Source organism: Panicum hallii, chromosome 1 (genome assembly GCF_002211085.1).
Source record: "Panicum hallii strain FIL2 chromosome 1, PHallii_v3.1, whole genome shotgun sequence".
NCBI classification, from domain to species: Eukaryota; Viridiplantae; Streptophyta; class Magnoliopsida; order Poales; family Poaceae; genus Panicum; species Panicum hallii.
Genome location: NC_038042.1, coordinates 57,415,583 through 57,432,467, shown reverse-complemented (window position 1 = coordinate 57,432,467; position 16,885 = coordinate 57,415,583). Strand labels below are relative to the sequence as shown.

Here is a 16,885-nt window from a genome sequence, read left to right as displayed (position 1 = left end):
GATTAACTTGAGTATCCAATTTATGATTTAGATCACAAGTCACACTGTGTATGTAGAAAGATGTTTAAATTAATGGATCCCCCTAAAAACAATTATTTTTTGTAATTTTGGAATGGCGATTGGTAAAAGGCTTGACGGCACATCCTGTTCTGCACAGTACCATCTGGAAACAGTGCCCAGTTGGCTCGGAGTAACGTCCACCAGAGCACGCAAAAAAAAAAAAATCCTACACGCTGAGAAATATTTAACAGGCAAGTGGGCATCATGGCCGTGTTTCTGGAGGCTTCCTGGGGGTGCGTGGAGACAGAGGGAGAGGAGGGAAGAACGAAGAAGAAGAACAGGAGCCATCCCGCTTGCTTCCTTCCCCTTCTCTCCCTCCCCCGCCGCCGGCGCCTCTCACCGCGGGCGCGCGCCGACAGGGCATCGCATCGCATCGCTGCGCCCGTGCGTGCGTGCCGGAGGAGTTTGACGTCTCCGGCGATTACGGCATGGATGCCGGGGCAGAGAAGTGCCGCGACGCCGCGGCGGCGGCCGGGGAGGCCGGCAGCGACCTCTACGCGGTCCTCGGGCTCAAGAAGGAGTGCTCCGACGCCGAGCTGAAGGTCGCCTACCGGAAGCTCGCCATGGTGAGCAATTGGATTCATCTGGTTTCATAGCGCCTTTCTGCCATCGGTTGCTGCTGGCTGCTGCATGTCGTTCTTGATTTGGCTATCTAGTTGCATGTTGCCCTGTTGGTGTCGCTGTAACCTGTCAAGAAAGGAAACGTTCTTCGCCTGTAATTTCGAGTTTGGAGTAAGATAGATTGGCGCCAAATGTTTATATTTGATTATCCCATCTTACTGCCTATGTCCCTGTGCCGATAATTCGATGCCCTGTCCCGGTGGTATTTGCGTTTCGTAGATAATTATACATAGGCATTACGATCTAGCAATGGTAACTTTTATTTAGCACTTCAATTGTGCCAATCTTTTTCTTTACCATGCATCAGTATTTCATACTAATCAGACACATCTGAATCCAAATGCATGCCAACACTTGCAGGCCGTTATTCTGTTCCAATTCTAGAATATATGTTCAACGAAAAAGATTCCTAAATTTTCTGTCCAATTGCTTTGCAGAGATGGCACCCAGACAAATGCTCCTCCTCCAGCAGCGTGAAGCACCTGCAGGAAGCCAAGGAGAAGTTCCAAGAGATCCAGAGCGCCTATTCCGGTCTCAATCTTCCTTCTCTTAGCACCAGCCCCCCTGCTCTGTTCCATATTGGCAAACCACCCCTACTTCACCTGTTACAATGACTAACCAACTACTAATAAATTGAACAGCAGCAAACAGACCAATATAGCCTGTTGGTAAACTTATTGCATGGAGCCCCTGGGCTCCCATAACATTGCTCTTGTGCAGTCCTCTCCGACGCCAACAAGCGGTTCCTCTACGATGTGGGAGTATACGACAATGAGGACGACGAGGACAGCGTAAGCATCTCTACTTTCTCTTTCTCACATAATTCTGGTTATAACTTATAACACTAGAGTGATGTTTTTTGCTGCTGTTGCAGCTGCAGGGAATGGGGGACTTCGTTGGTGAGATGGCCCAGATGATGAGCCAGGCGCGTCCGACGGTAAGAGCCGATAGCACAACGATCCTAGTTCGTGATGCTTCTTTGTAGTCCTATGGATGGTGATTGGCAGCAAAAATCAATACTTACATTTTATTGTCGTATGCATGAAGCTTTAGCATGAAATTCCAGCTAGCACATGTTTGTCACATACTAACATCATCTCGTTACGGACTCGTAATTAGTGATTAGACCTATGTTTACAAAGACAAACATCCTCAGCTGTACCAGTTCCTTTTTCACATAATCCTAGGTGGGGGCTGCAAACAAATGTTTTCTCAACAATTTTTTTTCCTGAACTGCTACTCTAGACAAATATAACAACTGACAGCTGGTCTTATCTGTTTAACATGTACCATGTACCACCTTGTCTCTATTACGATCCCTATCCTGTGTATCCTGGTTGTTAATCTTTGTCAAAAATTCTTTATGCTTATTCTGGGATTTAATACTGGTTTTATGTGGGTATATGTAAAGTTCTTTTCATGAAGCCGTGAGGAAATAAGATGCTGAACTTTTTAACAATGGACATGACCTTTTGTATGCTAAATATGTTAGGATATGTTTCCAATGTGTTCCCAAGGCTTTGCTTTTTACACTAGACAACATATACAAACCTCAATATCTTTATATAGCTCTTGCTAGGATTTGTATGTTTCATGTCCATAGGCTTAAAAAAGAAGGAATTGTTATCAAAGCTCCGTATCCTGCATGGTTTTTAGTGGATACTAAAAGCTGAATGTTTAGGTGAGTTTTTTTGGAACCTAACTGGAGATCGACATCTTTTTCCTGGACCTGATTATCAAATGGAAGAGAGAGAGAGAGAGAGAGAGAGAGAGAGAGAGAGAGAGAGAGAGAGAGAGAGATAATGGCAACATAATAACCATGGACTGTTGGATTTGCAGAGGCAGGAAAGCTTTGAGGAGCTGCAGCAGCTGTTCGTGGACATGTTCCAGTCTGATCTTGATTCAGGATTCTGCAATGGGCCTACCAAGGGCCATCAGGTGCACGGGCAAGCCCAAAGTAGAACATCCTCAACCTCGCCTTCATCATCACCGTCTCCTCCTCCTTTTACTATAGTAACGGAGGCAGAGGTGCCATCATGTAATGGCTTCAATAAGCGGGGTTCATCAGCAATGGACTCGGCGAAACCTCCAAGACCTGTTGATGCTGGGGTGAGTCAGAGCCAGGCTGGCTTTTGTTTTGGGGTAAGTGCACCTGTCACTATCAATTGGAATTCCTTATCAATTTACTCTGCTTGATAATTATGCAATATGGCAGGAATAATTGTTACTTACTGTATAGGCAGATACTATTTACTTCTGAAGATGGTCATGCAATGGACCATTCATCTAAGGCACAGTTGAATCTGATATAGGAGATCGTTTATAAACGATGGCTTGTCCAACTGCTTTGACATTTCGTTTTATGCTTTCTTGGTGGAAAATGATTGTGGTGCTTTGTGTCTTTCTCAGCATAAATCCAGATGCCTGTAGATTCGCTTGCAAAACATCAAGTCTGTAGATGTCATCAAAAGAGTTGGGTGGCTATGTTATCGCTAGCTACAGTGCTTTGACTCCTGATGTCGCTTGATAGTATGAGCATCATATATTCTCATGTCTTCTATCTGCAGTCCTAGATGTTGATTTTGCAGTTATTTACTTCACGTGTCATGGACAAAAAAAAATCCCACAGAATTGGAATTTTTAAGGTCTATGGAAGAAACAAAATTTCAGCATGGCTGCTCATTCTTTAAATAAGTTCTTTTTATTCAATAACTTTTTGGTCTATGCTTTTCTTTGGCTGCGGGTCCTGGGTCACTTAGTGGACCCTGTTCATGTTTAGACCTAAGCCCTTCATGGCGTTTAGTAGTCATAACTCATAATGATCACATGATAGTCCAATAAACTGTGAAGGACCTTGCTGAAACTTTTCACAATGATTGGGCCCCATGAAGGGGCTATGAAAAGCTCCATCACTAGATCTATCTTGACATGAGGACTTGCTTAGCAGATATGACAGTTTCTGGATAAGGCATTTCGATGACAGGTAGACTATTGTTGTTGTGGTGGTCCATATGGTAGAACAGTCCACAGTGCCACTTTCCCATAGCTGCTTGCAATTGGATTTTTCATATTCTCATGATGTTATGTCTCATATTGTATGTCCTTTTGGGTGGTAGCAAGGTTTCGACTCCCTACGAGTTTTATTACCTTCGGTATCTGAACGGATATGGATCACACATATCATTTTCTGCTTTACACACATCCCTTTCTTGGACAATGGGATTGATACGTTGTCTTGTGCCTTCGCTGACTTGTCCTTGTGCTTTTGCTGTTAGAATTCTGTTCACGCTTCTAGAAATAGCCAATCAGTAAGGTACTTTTCTGATAAGGCTGAATCTATGCTCCGACCTTGAGAACCCAACTGAACTCGTGGCGCCTGTTTCTTTGGCTGTTGCTGAGCTTAGACTAGCTGTGGTGTACGGATGCATATGACCGCAGTGAAACTCCTCAGCTTGACTGATTCCCAGGAATCTTTAGCATTTGATGGCGACCTTATCATTTCATCATGTCTTCTGCAGATGAGCGACACGAAGCAAGCTCCGAAGACACGAGGCCCAAACACCAGCCGGAGGAGGAATGGCCGGAAGCAGAAGTTGTCGTCGAAGCACGATGTTTCATCTGAAGATGACACCGCAGGTTCCCAGCACCAGCAGCATGTAGCAGTTTAACCCTTGGTGTAGTTATTCGTTGGTCCTTGGCGGCTTGGCCGTGTCAAGGACCCTAGTGCAGCCAGGGCACAGCATGTTGCCTTTGGCAGCTGCTGTGATCCGAAGAGGAGTTTAGCTCACCATAGGCCTTACCTTGAGACCTGCACGTGAAACTCGTCGATGCTTCTGCATTTTTCTTTCTCCGCATGTGTTGCCTGCGTTGTACCAAGACAGTGACTTCCAATTGATTCAGTTCTTATTAACATCTACCATAAGTTGTGGCTTGTCGATCGAGTTAAGACGTTACGATGGACATCGTGGACATGAAATATTCGGTACGATTCCCACTATTTTGCGTTAAGAAACGTTTCACGGTAAGGAGCGCACCAACGGGGACGTAGCTCATATGGTAGAGCGCTCGCTTCGCATGCGAGAGGCACGGGGTTCGATTCCCCGCGTCTCCATCTTTTGCCAATTTCAGTCTCATTTTGCAATTTTCTGGCTCGCTTTTGCCAGTTGCCACCACTTCCTACATGATAGTTAGGTAAAAGTTCGATTTTCTGTTATGATGCAGACTTTTAAATTTTAGATTGTGAAGAGAATACTAGGATTATAATCCATTATCACCCTTGTTTGCTCAATTATAACACGCGAGAATTGATATGTGGGGTTGTAGTTTCTTGAGCCTGTTTACCATGGAGTACGCACCTTCTCACTCCATGGGAGTATCATACTCTAGACAGCTCAGTCTCTAGCAATATCAACATAACCATCCAAGATTCCACGCCCGGGGTCGTCAGATCGACATAACCATCCAAGATTATACGCGTGAGAGAAGCAAAATCATTTTGGAGGCGAGCCTAAGATTCCACGGCCGTAGTCGTGATATCGACATAACCATCCAAGATAAGGTAAGCGGAACTCTTGATTGGCCGCTCAACCAACTGCGAGTGTACTAATGCCCTACGAGCACGTTCTCATGAGACTGTAAGTTGTGAGTAATTAAATTCTACAAGACCTCATCATTCCAATTTAACGAGAGAAGGCAACAGGGCAGACATATCGGGCGTGTTTGGTGCCCTGCACGGGGCTGAGCCAGGCTCACCGCATGCAGGGTCCGTCAGTTTGGTTGCCTGCTCCACCCCACGAGCCAGGCTGTGCGCGTGCAGAAGAGCCCTCGCGGCCAGGCTCCAGCGGAACGCTAGAATCGGCCTTGCACAGGTAATGACGGCATTAGCACATAGTTAGTGAATATTAAGTGATTTTAAAACAAATTAAGACTATATGAGGTAAATTAACTTTTATTATGATATAATACTATAAATAATAAATATTTTAGTATTTATTTTGACATATTCTTATTACATGATTTACACTCGTTCGGACAACCAAATGTCTCTTCCGAACCAGGCTACCTGCTTGCAAGAACCAAACAAAACAGCATGCATGCGCTTAGCTACCCGAGCCAGGCCCGTGGATACGGACCAAACTAGACACATGCGAGCAACCAAACAGGTCCATCCTATCAACAACGGCCATCTAGTTTGCCAAAAAAAGGAAAAAAATCCTTTTTACCCCTCTAAACTTTGGACCGAATCCGAGTTTCCTCCCTAGATAATGAAACTGTCCGCATGGACGCGTCAGACTCGCGATACCGGGCACATGACCTTCCTAAATGGTTTCTCTTAGTGGTTTTTCTCATTTTCTTTTATGTTTATTTTAGCTAAATCTTTGAAAAATTATAGTAAATAAAAAAGTTATAAAATGGAAATCCAATTTTTTGACTCCACGTGAGTATATCTATAAAGTAAATATATTATATGATATAATTTAATAAAAAAATTTGTTGTACTTTTAGATATATACTTTTCTATAATTAATTCATAGATATAGTTTCCGTGGTCTAATTATGTTGAAATTTTTACGGTGGGTTAATTATTATATTCTTGAGTTGTAGAAAAATTTTATTCTTATTGGATCATATATTTTTAAGCAACTAAATTCCAAGCTATACCAAAGACTCTTCAGTTGGTCAAGCATACATAATCCAATAAACATAAAATTTTTACTACTAAAGCTCATGCATATAATGATTAGGCCACCATAAAAGTATCACTATAATTGGACCATGGAAACTGTATCTATGAATTAATTATAAAAAAGTATATATCTAAAAGTATAATAATTTTTTTATTAAATTATATCATATAATATATTTACTGCATAGATATACTCATGTGGAGTCCAACAAAATTGTATTTTTTATTTTTTTGATTTACTATGATTTTTTCAAAGATTCAACTACAATAAACATAAAAGAAAAAAGGAAAAACCACCGAGAGAAACTATCCAAAGAGGTTATGTGTCCGGTATCGCGAGTTCGAGAAGTTCAGACGGACAGTTTTATTGTTTAGGGAGGAAATTCGGATTCAGCTCAAAGTTCATGAGGTAAAAAGAATTTTTTCTAAAAAAACAACGACCATCCAGATCAGGCCCGTTAAGTTCCTCTGTACCCCACCGCCGCAAAAGAAACCCATTACCGGCCTGTATCGGCCCACAGCCCATCCTCCAAACAGATCCATTCATCTGTAACGGACCAAAATCCAAAGCCCACCTACGGTGCCCCCATCCTCTAATTGTCCATTTGTCCTCCCCCTCCGCTCCCCTGTCGCCTCTCCGCGTCAGTTTCCCTTCACCCTCACCGTCGCCGACGCCGCCCTTCTGCCCCTCCTGTGCCGCGCTCGACCTCCCCCTAAATCCGCCGCGCGCACCGCCGCCACCGCCGCCTCGGAACCCGATCTTCTTCGCCTCCCGCGTGACAGGCGCGGGCTCCCATCGGTAAGCAAGCCCTAGCCCCGGTTTGCCCTAATTCCCCGACATAGCCCCCGCGATTCCGCTCCCATCCGACTCCCTCGCGCGCTGTTTGCGTCCTCTGATTTGGTTCTGAGCGTGTTCCTTTTCGTCCCTGCGGTGATTGCCTGTATGGAGTGGGATTGTGTTATGATGAGTTCGCTGGAATTTTCCTTCCATGTGTGGGCGTGTGTTATGTTGAGATCGGCGTGCTCGTACGTGCAGGGATGATCGAAGGAGTGGGATTGTATTCTCGGGGTTCAGTAGTTTCTGTGTCAACCGTTGTGTGTAGTGTAGTGTATTGCTATCATGTTGTGCTGATCAGGCTTGTAACTCTTCTACCTACTTCGGTCTGTTATAAAAGTTGGCACGTTTTCATATCATGCTTGACTTGTGCAGCTCGGTTTATATTAGAAGGGGTGGCCTGACTATTCTTATACTGGGTTCAAATTTTCTGTAATTATTGCGAGAGGTATAGTGATTTGATTTCAAGTGAGTTCCTTGCATCTATCCTTTACTGGTGTTTCGAGTGAGTTTTTTATATTTTATACAAGTTTTCCCTTTTTCTTGTGGCTCATGTTGGTTTCATCTCTAGCCTTCCCCAACTAGTGCGGGACTAAAAATTTTGTTGGTGTAGGTGTGGCATTTCAATTGAATGTCACGTACTTAATAACTGATTTGTCGCATCTTTAATTGCAGTACTTGCTATATGCTGTCTAACTTGTTTAAGTATAAGTTATCTTCCTAGGATTCCGTTATTATACTGGCTACTTATAATCATACCCTCGTTCTATTTCAGATTGGAAGGGCTTGCTGCATCATGCATTTTTGGTGGATAATCTTCATTTGCTCTTGACTTTTCACTTCTTGTTGTCTTCAAAATGTCAGGCTTGCTTAATGTATGTACTTACACAATTATGCATCCCTCTTTCTTGCTACCTATTCATGTTGTATGTTTCTATTTGTTTACTACCTTGAGTTCAGAATAGATGTTATTCTTGAATGAACAAAGTCAGGCATTCATAAATTTAACTATCGCTAGGCATATATTTAAAGAGATATCACATAAGAGTTATATGAAAGGAATCAATAACAAATGTACATCAAAATGTCACAACAATTTTTTCATGCTCAAAGGACATAGTAAAATCTGGGCATTGGAGACTATCAATAAGTAAATCATGACAGTGGTATCGTTACATTGTGATTCGGTAGGTCACTGGCTTGTTTGTTTAGTTGCATTTGTTTTTTGGACAACAGATGAGTCTCATACTCGAACGTCTAGGGTCCTGCTTAACTCAATACGGCTTTACACTTTTGCTGTTGAGGTTTAACTCAATATCCTATTTTATTCTTTTCTTATATGACTCAGTTCTTCTTTCCTTGGCAGTCAAACCTTAATGGTTCTGCATCAAATCTTCCGGACTCAACTGGAAGACCATTTACAGCATCCTTTTCAGGCCAATCCGGATCAATTCCAGGTTTCCATCATTCTGGTGAGTATATGATACTAAACTTTTGTTTGTTCATTTATATCATACAGTGTCGATGAAGTAAAAGCCTTCTTTCCTGATATTTCCAAAGGTTTGCACAACATTCATGGAAGTTTCAACCTTCCAAATATGCCTGGATCACTTGCACAAAGGAATGCTGCAATGAGTGGCCTTCCATCCTCTGGGGTTCAACAACCCGGTGGGAGCATTTCTGGGAGATTCACCTCAAATAACCTTCCGGTTGCCATGTCTCAGGTTCTAATGCTCACCTTTATTCATGTTGCAGTTCCTTTTCTTATTCTGTGGTCAGCGACTCAGCATACACACTCATGCTAATGCCTTATCGAATCCAAGGACCAAATTTTGGTAGTTAAAGTGGCAGTGTTCTCTTTCTGTGCATCCATGTGGAGCAAGATTATTTATTATCTGGCCCCTTTGCAGATTCCGCATGCACATTCAGGTGTCAGTGGTAGAGGGATGAATGTTGGCGCAGGTCCAGCATTTAGTAGCAGCATGAATATTGGTGGTAACATTCAAGGCTTATCCTCGAGCTTGGGCGCCGGTGGTAGTCGCAATTCTGTTCCTGGGATGTCGGTATCTCCATCTTTAGGAAACTTGGGCCCACGGATCACAAGTTCTGTAGGAAATATTATAGGGGGAAGTAATATTGGAAGAAATATAAGCTCTGGTGGCTTATCCGTGCCAAGTATTGCATCTCGGATGAATCTGAGTGGCAACACTGTGAGTGGTAATCTAAATGTGCAAGGATCTAGCAGGATGATGAATGGCCTGCTTCAGCAAGGTAATCGATTACACCTACCCCAGGAACATGTGGAATATTCTTTTTTTCATAGATCTAAATGGACTTCATGTTTCATTGTTGCTTGCTTCTCCTTTCTCTTTAGTTTTAGCCTCAACTGTACCTGAAAACATTTTTCATGTGTTGGCTGCACTTGCTACATTTCTTTCTTCAAGGCTCAAACTGAATAACCTTTCAACTTTTTCGGGAATTTGGGCATATGAAATAAATGCGAACTCCCTTATATGATATAGTTTTTTTTGGAGCCTTCTGTATCAGCATGTAGCTTCTGCTTTGTGGTACTGTGAGCTAGTTTTTTGTAATTGTGATAATGAAGCCACGTAAAGTGAGAGGCAGAAGTAGTTTAGAACTAGCCTCATCAAATATTCCCCCAGTTACACTTGAACCAAGTTTTGAACATTTCCAGTTTTCTCCTCATGTACTGCAGGGCAACTCATGCAACCCAGATGTTTATAGCACTAAAGGATCCCTATAAAATCTTTTATATTTTTTATTCTGTATAATTGTGAAACATGTCTTAAATCTTTTTGAATGGTTATAATAAGAAGTGTGCATAGTACTTATCTGTTTATCAGAGTGCATGTCTCATCCAGCCCCTTTTTGTTAATATCTGAAACCAGCATCTCCTCAGTTGATAAATATGCTTGGAAGTTCTTATCCAACATCTGGAGGTTCATTATCACAGAACCAAATTCAAGCAGGAAATAATTCTCTAAGTTCTATTGGGATGTTGCATGATGCCAATGATACCGCTCCATTTGACATAAATGATTTTCCCCAATTGACTGGTCGACCTAGTTCAGCTGGTGGTCCCCAAGGACAATACGGTAAAAGTGCTGGAAACCAATATATTTCTTGTTATGATTTGGAAGATGCTGTTGCCAATTTCTTTACATTGCAGGGTCACTACGCAAACAAGGAGTTGGTGTTAATACCATTGTTCAACAAAACCAGGAATTCAGCATTCAAAATGAAGATTTCCCGGCTTTGCCTGGATTCAAAGGTTGTTACTGTCAAATTTGTTACTATAAATTGTCTGTTGATTTAGTGGGATTTTCTCATTTTGCCATCGGCGGTGCATCTTCTGTTTGATTGCGTTACTATATACGACCTTGACCTTCATCAGCTATGTGCCTTTTACAACTTGTTGTTAAACTGGCTCCTGCTACTTTGTACTTGTTGACCTTAGTGTTTGAAGTGTTTAGTAATCAATAATATGATCCTGACTTGTGTTGTGAGCTCCATAATTCCTTTACTATTTAACTTTTGTGGAAGGCTGCCATCTTTTCATATTTTTATGTGAGATCATTTTTTACCATCGTGAGATCTTTTTACCATCTTAATGCAATTGATGTGAGATCTTTTTACCATCTTGATGCGAGTTCTTTTGTGGAATGCACTAGGGCCCTACCTTTAGGTCATGTTGTAGTTTGCAAAGTCCCAACGTTGACAGACCCTGCATTGAATAATAAGACACGAGTAGTATCCAGATGAGCATTTGCATGCGTAATAGCAAACCTGCTAAAGGTATAACATGATGTCAATGATTCTTAATGGCAAACTTGTCACCATGCACCCAGAAAACAGGCACTGGACAACTTAGGGCTGTTCATTCACGGGTTTAGCCAGTTTGGTAGCAAAAACCATCCCAACAAAACCACGGTTTGACGATTTGGTCCCACTGGTTTACACGGGTAATCCAGTGCTGTACGCCCCACGTACACAGGCAGGGATGGTTGCCACTGTTGTAACCAGGCGCACCATCCCCACCTGCCTTGGCCCATCCTGCTGGTGTTGTTCCCTCCATTTTCCTCCCTGCTGTGCCCTCAGCCCTTCTGCTATCCCCCAATATCGCAGAGCAGCAGTTTCACGCAGTGATGGATGCCTGCTGCAGGATGGGATCTTGGGAAAGAAGGAGCAGAGCATTTGTTTCAGAATTTTCCTCCCAATGGAGACTGCCATACTGAGGATCTCTGCTTCCTGAGGTCTGATAGATCGCAGCTTGAGAAGGAGCACATGCACAACGGAATTCCCAGCAGCATGTCTGCCGGCAAGCCAAGAGTTTGCCAGGGCTGTAGCCTTCTTGCTTCAATCTCAGTGCTGTGGTTGCCGATTCGGCATGGCCCCTTTGGCGTGCCATTCGTATCTCCCCTCTGCTCATGCAACGCATCTGCCTGCAGTAGTTCTTGCATTGTTGAACACAGGCTGCCGATGGAATCCGTAAGTGGCTTGATGTGTTTCTGCTTACTGCCTAGATTAGATGGGCTAGCTGGTTTAAACTGCGATCCGGCTCAACCTTTGCAGAAACCGTAGATATGGTTTGGACGGGCTGGTTTAGCGGGTTGTTTGGTTTGGAACCAAATCATGAGCAGGGCTAGCACGAATGCAGTTTAACATTAGTAATAAGAAGGGGTCAATATTAGGATTATTCATCAACCAATGGTCGACTGGAATTACCATGGACCATCATTGTTTGATGCTGAATAAGGGGAAATTCATCAACACACGTAAAGTGTCCAATTATAACTCACCTAATTGTTTGTACATGCCAGCCAGCCTGTTATCCGCTGTCAGAATTTGAGTAATAAAAACAAGTTCCTGATATGCTGGCCAACTGCATTTGTATGTGAGACATTGTTGGACAATAGTTAGAACACAAATTGAGTAGGTAACCCCTGAGTTTCTTTTAATGATGTTAGGCAAGCATATTTTGTCGATTTGTGCAGAGAATTTATTGTATGATCTTGTTTTGTTGTGCTTGTACATGGAAACACCATGAGCGCAACACTACAATCCATATTAAACATGAACGTAAATAAGGCCATTATGAGGTGTAGCATCTGAATCATCCAGAGATACCTGGCCATGTCAAGCAAAATAGAGCTAAAGAACCTCCTAATGATGAGATGCAGTTGCTACAGATACAATGTTGCAGCCCTTTTAGCTGGACATACATACCTTGAGCTCTGTAGTGTATGAAGTGCCGCTGACCTTTTTGTCTCTTGTGTCTTTTGTGATGCACACCGGCAGGAAAAGAAAGTTTTGCAGCAGTGTCTTAGCTTTCGCCCAACTATTACCAGCTTTTCCCCCTTTTTTTAAAAGGAAAACATATACTCCTTGGTCAATTACATCTAATCTTTGCCTTTGAATCAATTTTCTATAAAAAGGTTTGGTTTTGGAACTTGTCACATCAAAGGTCAATTCACATATCGACTCTTTTAATTGTGTTACCTGTCTTGAATTGTTGCTATAAAAAAAACTGCCTTTTGAGCTTGGAGGGCATCAATGTTTCATAAACCTGCACAAAATTAAATAGAACCTTTGTTATGTTCTATTGATGCTTGGTATTATGGACATTGCACTATCTTCATGCAAATATCTTTATTTTTGTAACTGTGCATTAACAACTTGGAAACTATAATAACTTCTCCTGTTATCAGGTAACTCTTCAGATTATGCTATGGAGTTGCATCATAAGGAACAACTTCATGAGAATGTACCTGTAATGCAAACACAGCAGTATCCTGTAGGTTCATGTTTTTCTGAAATTTGAATAATTTTTCCCTTGATTTTTTTACATAATATGCACCTTTACACAGATGGCAAGGTCAGTTGGCTTTAATTTAGGAAGTAGCTACCCACCAAATCGTCAGCAACACCAGCAAGGTGCTAACTCAGTAAGTATGCCATGATTTTCCTAGAACAGCCATTTTCAGGGATGTATCACTGTTGCATGATTGAAATTTGATGTTTATGTTGCTCCTTTGTTGAACCATGGTAGTAATCTCAATTATGTTCTATCAGGTCCAGAATGCTGGAACTCAAAATATTGGACTAAGACCACTCAATCAAACTCCTAGTTTGGCATCGTACGATCAACTTCTGCAGCAATACCAGCAGCCGCAGACTCAAAATCCTTTCAGGATGCAGCAGATGCCTTCAGCTGCACATTCATTTCGGGATCAGATTCAAAAGATTCAAGGGGGGCCGTCACCACCCGATCCATATGGCTTGTTAGGATTACTGGGGGTTATAAGGATGAATGATGCTGAATTAGCATCTCTTGCTTTAGGAATAGATTTAACAACATTGGGTTTGAACTTGAATTCACCTGATAATCTATACAAGACATTTGGCTCACCCTGGTCAAATGAGCCAGCAAAAGGAGATCCTGATTTTCATATTCCAGCTTGCTACTTCTCCGAGCAAACTCCAGCGCTACAGGTGAGCCCCTGATATCTGTAGGCTATTTTCGATTAACGAGATATTTGAAACCACATTATCTAATATAACCCCTTGAATTCTCTTGATGTGTCTGGTTCATATTATATTGTAACCATTTTTTGTTGCAGCTATTTTTTTTGCAGAATTTTCTCATATTAACACTGTTTTACATCTTCTGTAGATTTAAAACCACATTACCTGATATAACCCCTTGAATTTTCTCTTGATGTGTCTGGTATTATATTTTAACAAATTCTTTCCTGTTGCAGCCCATACTTTTTCAGAAGCTTCACCTAGCAACCCTATTTTACATCTTCTATAGGTACTTGTACCTTACAATGCTCTAACTGTACTAGGCCCGTCATTAGTCACCATATTTTAAGCTAATTATATATATTTTGTCCTTGCAGCATGCCAAAGGATGAAGCTCAGCTATATGCTGCCCATGAACTGTGAGTACATGGTTGTCATTTCTTTTACATATCCTGGTGTTACAGTTATCTGAATTTACATGCTCCGTGCTTTTTGATGTTTCTGAATATTTTCATCTATTATAAGATTCGTTTAGTCAATGGAGTTTCCATCTATTACGATATTTGTTTTTTTGATGGTTTGCTAAGTTCGATGAGTATCTGTGTAGCATTGCAATGTGTCCCATAAATTTTCTTCTAGTCTTAGCCATTTTAGAGATAGCCATGCATTATCTTTCATTCCATCTTCCTACGAATAACAGTGGCATCTTAACTATATTTGTTAAAGCTACCTTCTCACACATGCTGTACTTGACAACATAGTGCAGCACAGCTAAACCAAACAGAGCTTCAACTAGTCCTTTTTTTTATTTTTTATGTACCTATAGTGTAAAATGTATTTGATTTTGTCTTCTCAGATATAGTCGAGGATGGTTTTACCATAAAGAATCAAGGTTATGGTTCACAAAAATTCCAAATGTGGAACCTCTAGTCAAAACTCATCTCTATGAACGTGGGTCTTATGGTTTCTTTGACCCACAGATTTGGGAGACAGTCCGTAAGGTTTGGTCTTTGTTGACTTATACTGGAAGAATATGCAGCACCTCCAATACACTTCTAAATTACAGTTCATCTTGTCCTTGCTGCAGGACAACTTTGTTCTCCATTACGAGCTGGTAGAGAAAAGGCCGGCCCTGCCTTCTGTGGCACAAAATGTTAGATGAAAAAAATTTCTGGGTAGACTCTTCCCACTAAGCAAGTTTTTCTTTGGTGTTCCTTCTGTACTAGGCAATGATTCCATTGTTATTTCATCAGGTACCTCCTTAGTCCTAACTCAAATTTTTGTGTCCCTGCTGGATGGTACAAAGAAGCTCATTCACATTATGGCATCATTACCTGATTCTTAAGGTATGTGTTTTTCAGCAGACAAGTATGGTTGCCAATGCTGTTTGGACTGCAATTTATTTCTTCAGGTTTGGTAAGATCTAAGGTGACTTAGGTCATGCGTATCTTCCAGTCACCAAAATTCGAAAGAAATTAGTACTCCTCAAAATGGGGTGATGGAAAAACTTTATGTTTTTTCCATGGGTTGTGTATAATAGGTTTAATCTGGGGATTTAGGTCTTGGGATGAGGACTTACCTAGTTCGGGCGGGTTTGGAAGAGCACTCGGAAGGGTGTGGGCACTGTCCGATCTGGCGGTTATGGCCTTATGGGGGAGGGATGGGGGTGATTGATGGTGTTTGTTCTCGGAGCTGGTTTAGTCTGCGGGCGGACTTGCCAGTGGGGAACCCTTTTTTTCTTGGGAGAGGCAGTCGAGTGGAAAAAATCTGGATGATCACTAAATCCAACGACTTAAAGCAGTATAACCCTAAAAAGGAAAGTGGGCTTCAACAGAACCTCGCTCTAGGTGTGTCCCTTTTTTTTGTCTATCATAAGATTCAGTTTGATGTTTCTTAAAATATGCAATGTTAGTTGGTATCTTTTTATGTGACCAAAAAAGGACCATGATTTGTTTTTGTTATGTGTAAGCAAAATTGACCATGCATTTCAAGTAACCATGATTTACTATGTCGATTGGTTATGAGAAACATGAGTTGATTGCAGTTAACTTTGGGTGCAATTTGAGTGTAACTTGTGCCTTTGTTCGTTTCACTTGAACAGGACGGGGAGAAACTCAGAAACTAAGGTTACACTGATCTGCTGTGAGGAGGAAGGCTGCAGAACAGAAGCGGGGATGTCCAGCTGACAGCCCTTGTAATTATACTAAACAGTGGTAGAGAATGTTGCATTTTCCTTTGATCGTGGGGAGCGTACTCCCTGTAAAGCTTCCTAATGTTCAGGATTAGTTGTCTGCACAGTTGCCCTTCCCGCCTCAAATGACAACATAGCTGGTCTGCGCCATGGAACTCAGCGTCTTGTCCCCCCTGTCGAACGGCCTAGTACGCTTGGGATAGAACTGGAGGAAGCGAAGTTGGGTTCGCGAGAGGGGTCCACTGGGCATCGTGGAACCCGGTGGTCAGTAGGGAAATGCGGGATAATGCAGTGGTCGAAATGCAAACAGGCAAAGACGTCCCGCTGTTGGCTCAGATTGTGTTGTGTTATCCCTGTGAACTGACTCGATCGCCCCGAGCTCCTAGTGCACCAGTGGCCCAGCTCGTCTGACTGGTAAGTTAACAGTCGGGGGAATGGGTGGGGTGGTCGGTGCTTGAAATAATCATCATCCCCGGCTATTGCTTCTCTCCTTTTGTCCCTCTGTTTTTCATCCTAAGTTTTGAAATTATTATCTACGAGGATGAGGTGATCATTCCCCTCATGCCTGGTGCAGGATCCTATTCGGATTTTCTCTCCTTGTTTTCGCGTGTCAGTCGGTCTGTTTGCCCCCATCACCCGCCACCCGGTCACCGGAGTCGGGCGGGTCACAGCCGGCTAGTGTTGTACTGTTGTTCGAGGTGTCTTACGGTCACGGAACACCCAGCTGCCGAAACGACCTGCCCAGAATGTTGTTGGCACTGCGATACGTACACCGACCAGTACACGGCATGGCGGTAGCTAGGCTGATCCTCCCCTGAATTAATCTCCAACTGTGACCACAATTTGGAATACGTCCACGATTTCCTAGAGAGCTGGATTTTGTCAGGTAGAGCTCTTTTGGCACTAGGAGTTACGTGTTCCATGGGTTTTCTAGTCACCAATGCAT

The 16,885-nt window shown here is 42.4% G+C and overlaps 2 protein-coding genes and 2 non-coding genes across 8 annotated transcripts; 3 read left to right on the top strand and 1 right to left on the bottom strand.

Annotated features, from left to right (window-relative positions):
- The first annotated feature begins 273 nt into the window (after window positions 1–273).
- LOC112889267 (chaperone protein DnaJ-like) lies at window positions 274–4,600 on the top strand. 2 transcript variants are annotated; one of them, XM_025955826.1, is made up of 6 exons: window positions 274–626; window positions 1,119–1,212; window positions 1,402–1,472; window positions 1,556–1,618; window positions 2,521–2,823; window positions 2,897–3,236. In XM_025955826.1, exons 1-6 carry the CDS (start codon window positions 489–491, stop codon window positions 2,900–2,902), a joined length of 675 nt encoding a protein of 224 aa, XP_025811611.1. In that variant the 5' UTR covers window positions 274–488; the 3' UTR covers window positions 2,903–3,236. The 2 variants fall into 2 exon arrangements, with proteins under 2 accessions (XP_025811611.1, XP_025811602.1); XM_025955817.1 differs by lacking the exon at window positions 2,897–3,236 and adding an exon at window positions 4,200–4,600 and having other exon boundaries at window positions 280–626.
- A 119-nt stretch (window positions 4,601–4,719) lies between these two features.
- Window positions 4,720–4,792, top strand: TRNAA-CGC. The gene has a single exon. It is a non-coding gene; the product is annotated as a tRNA-Ala (tRNA).
- A 2,172-nt stretch (window positions 4,793–6,964) lies between these two features.
- On the top strand, window positions 6,965–16,427 carry LOC112883203 (probable NOT transcription complex subunit VIP2). 4 transcript variants are annotated; one of them, XM_025948468.1, is made up of 16 exons: window positions 6,965–7,166; window positions 7,978–8,077; window positions 8,569–8,674; window positions 8,763–8,926; window positions 9,113–9,473; window positions 10,112–10,318; window positions 10,393–10,494; window positions 12,932–13,017; window positions 13,091–13,168; window positions 13,296–13,715; window positions 13,985–14,037; window positions 14,126–14,167; window positions 14,605–14,749; window positions 14,836–14,901; window positions 15,002–15,094; window positions 15,850–16,427. In XM_025948468.1, the coding sequence occupies exons 2-15, from the start codon at window positions 8,060–8,062 to the stop codon at window positions 15,011–15,013; spliced, it is 1,860 nt and encodes a 619-aa protein (XP_025804253.1). In that variant the 5' UTR covers window positions 6,965–7,166; window positions 7,978–8,059; the 3' UTR covers window positions 15,014–15,094; window positions 15,850–16,427. The 4 variants fall into 4 exon arrangements, with proteins under 4 accessions (XP_025804253.1, XP_025804271.1, XP_025804262.1 ...); XM_025948486.1 differs by having other exon boundaries at window positions 14,836–14,923; XM_025948477.1 differs by having other exon boundaries at window positions 14,836–15,094.
- On the bottom strand, window positions 8,597–8,674 carry LOC112879152. Its single transcript, XR_003225977.1, has one exon. It is a non-coding gene; the product is annotated as a small nucleolar RNA snoR35 (small nucleolar RNA).
- Window positions 16,428–16,885: the final 458 nt, after the last annotated feature.

Coding starts and splice junctions, on each gene's coding strand:
- LOC112889267 (XM_025955817.1), top strand. CDS start 489: ATGGATGCCGGGGCAGAGAAGTGCCGCGACGCCGCGGCGGCGGCCGGG. Junction 627..1,118: donor CCTACCGGAAGCTCGCCATG/GTGAGCAATTGG, acceptor ATTGCTTTGCAG/AGATGGCACCCAGACAAATG. Junction 1,213..1,401: donor GATCCAGAGCGCCTATTCCG/GTCTCAATCTTC, acceptor GCTCTTGTGCAG/TCCTCTCCGACGCCAACAAG.
- LOC112883203 (XM_025948468.1), top strand. Junction 10,495..12,931: donor GGCTTTGCCTGGATTCAAAG/GTTGTTACTGTC, acceptor TCCTGTTATCAG/GTAACTCTTCAGATTATGCT. Junction 14,168..14,604: donor CTATATGCTGCCCATGAACT/GTGAGTACATGG, acceptor TTGTCTTCTCAG/ATATAGTCGAGGATGGTTTT.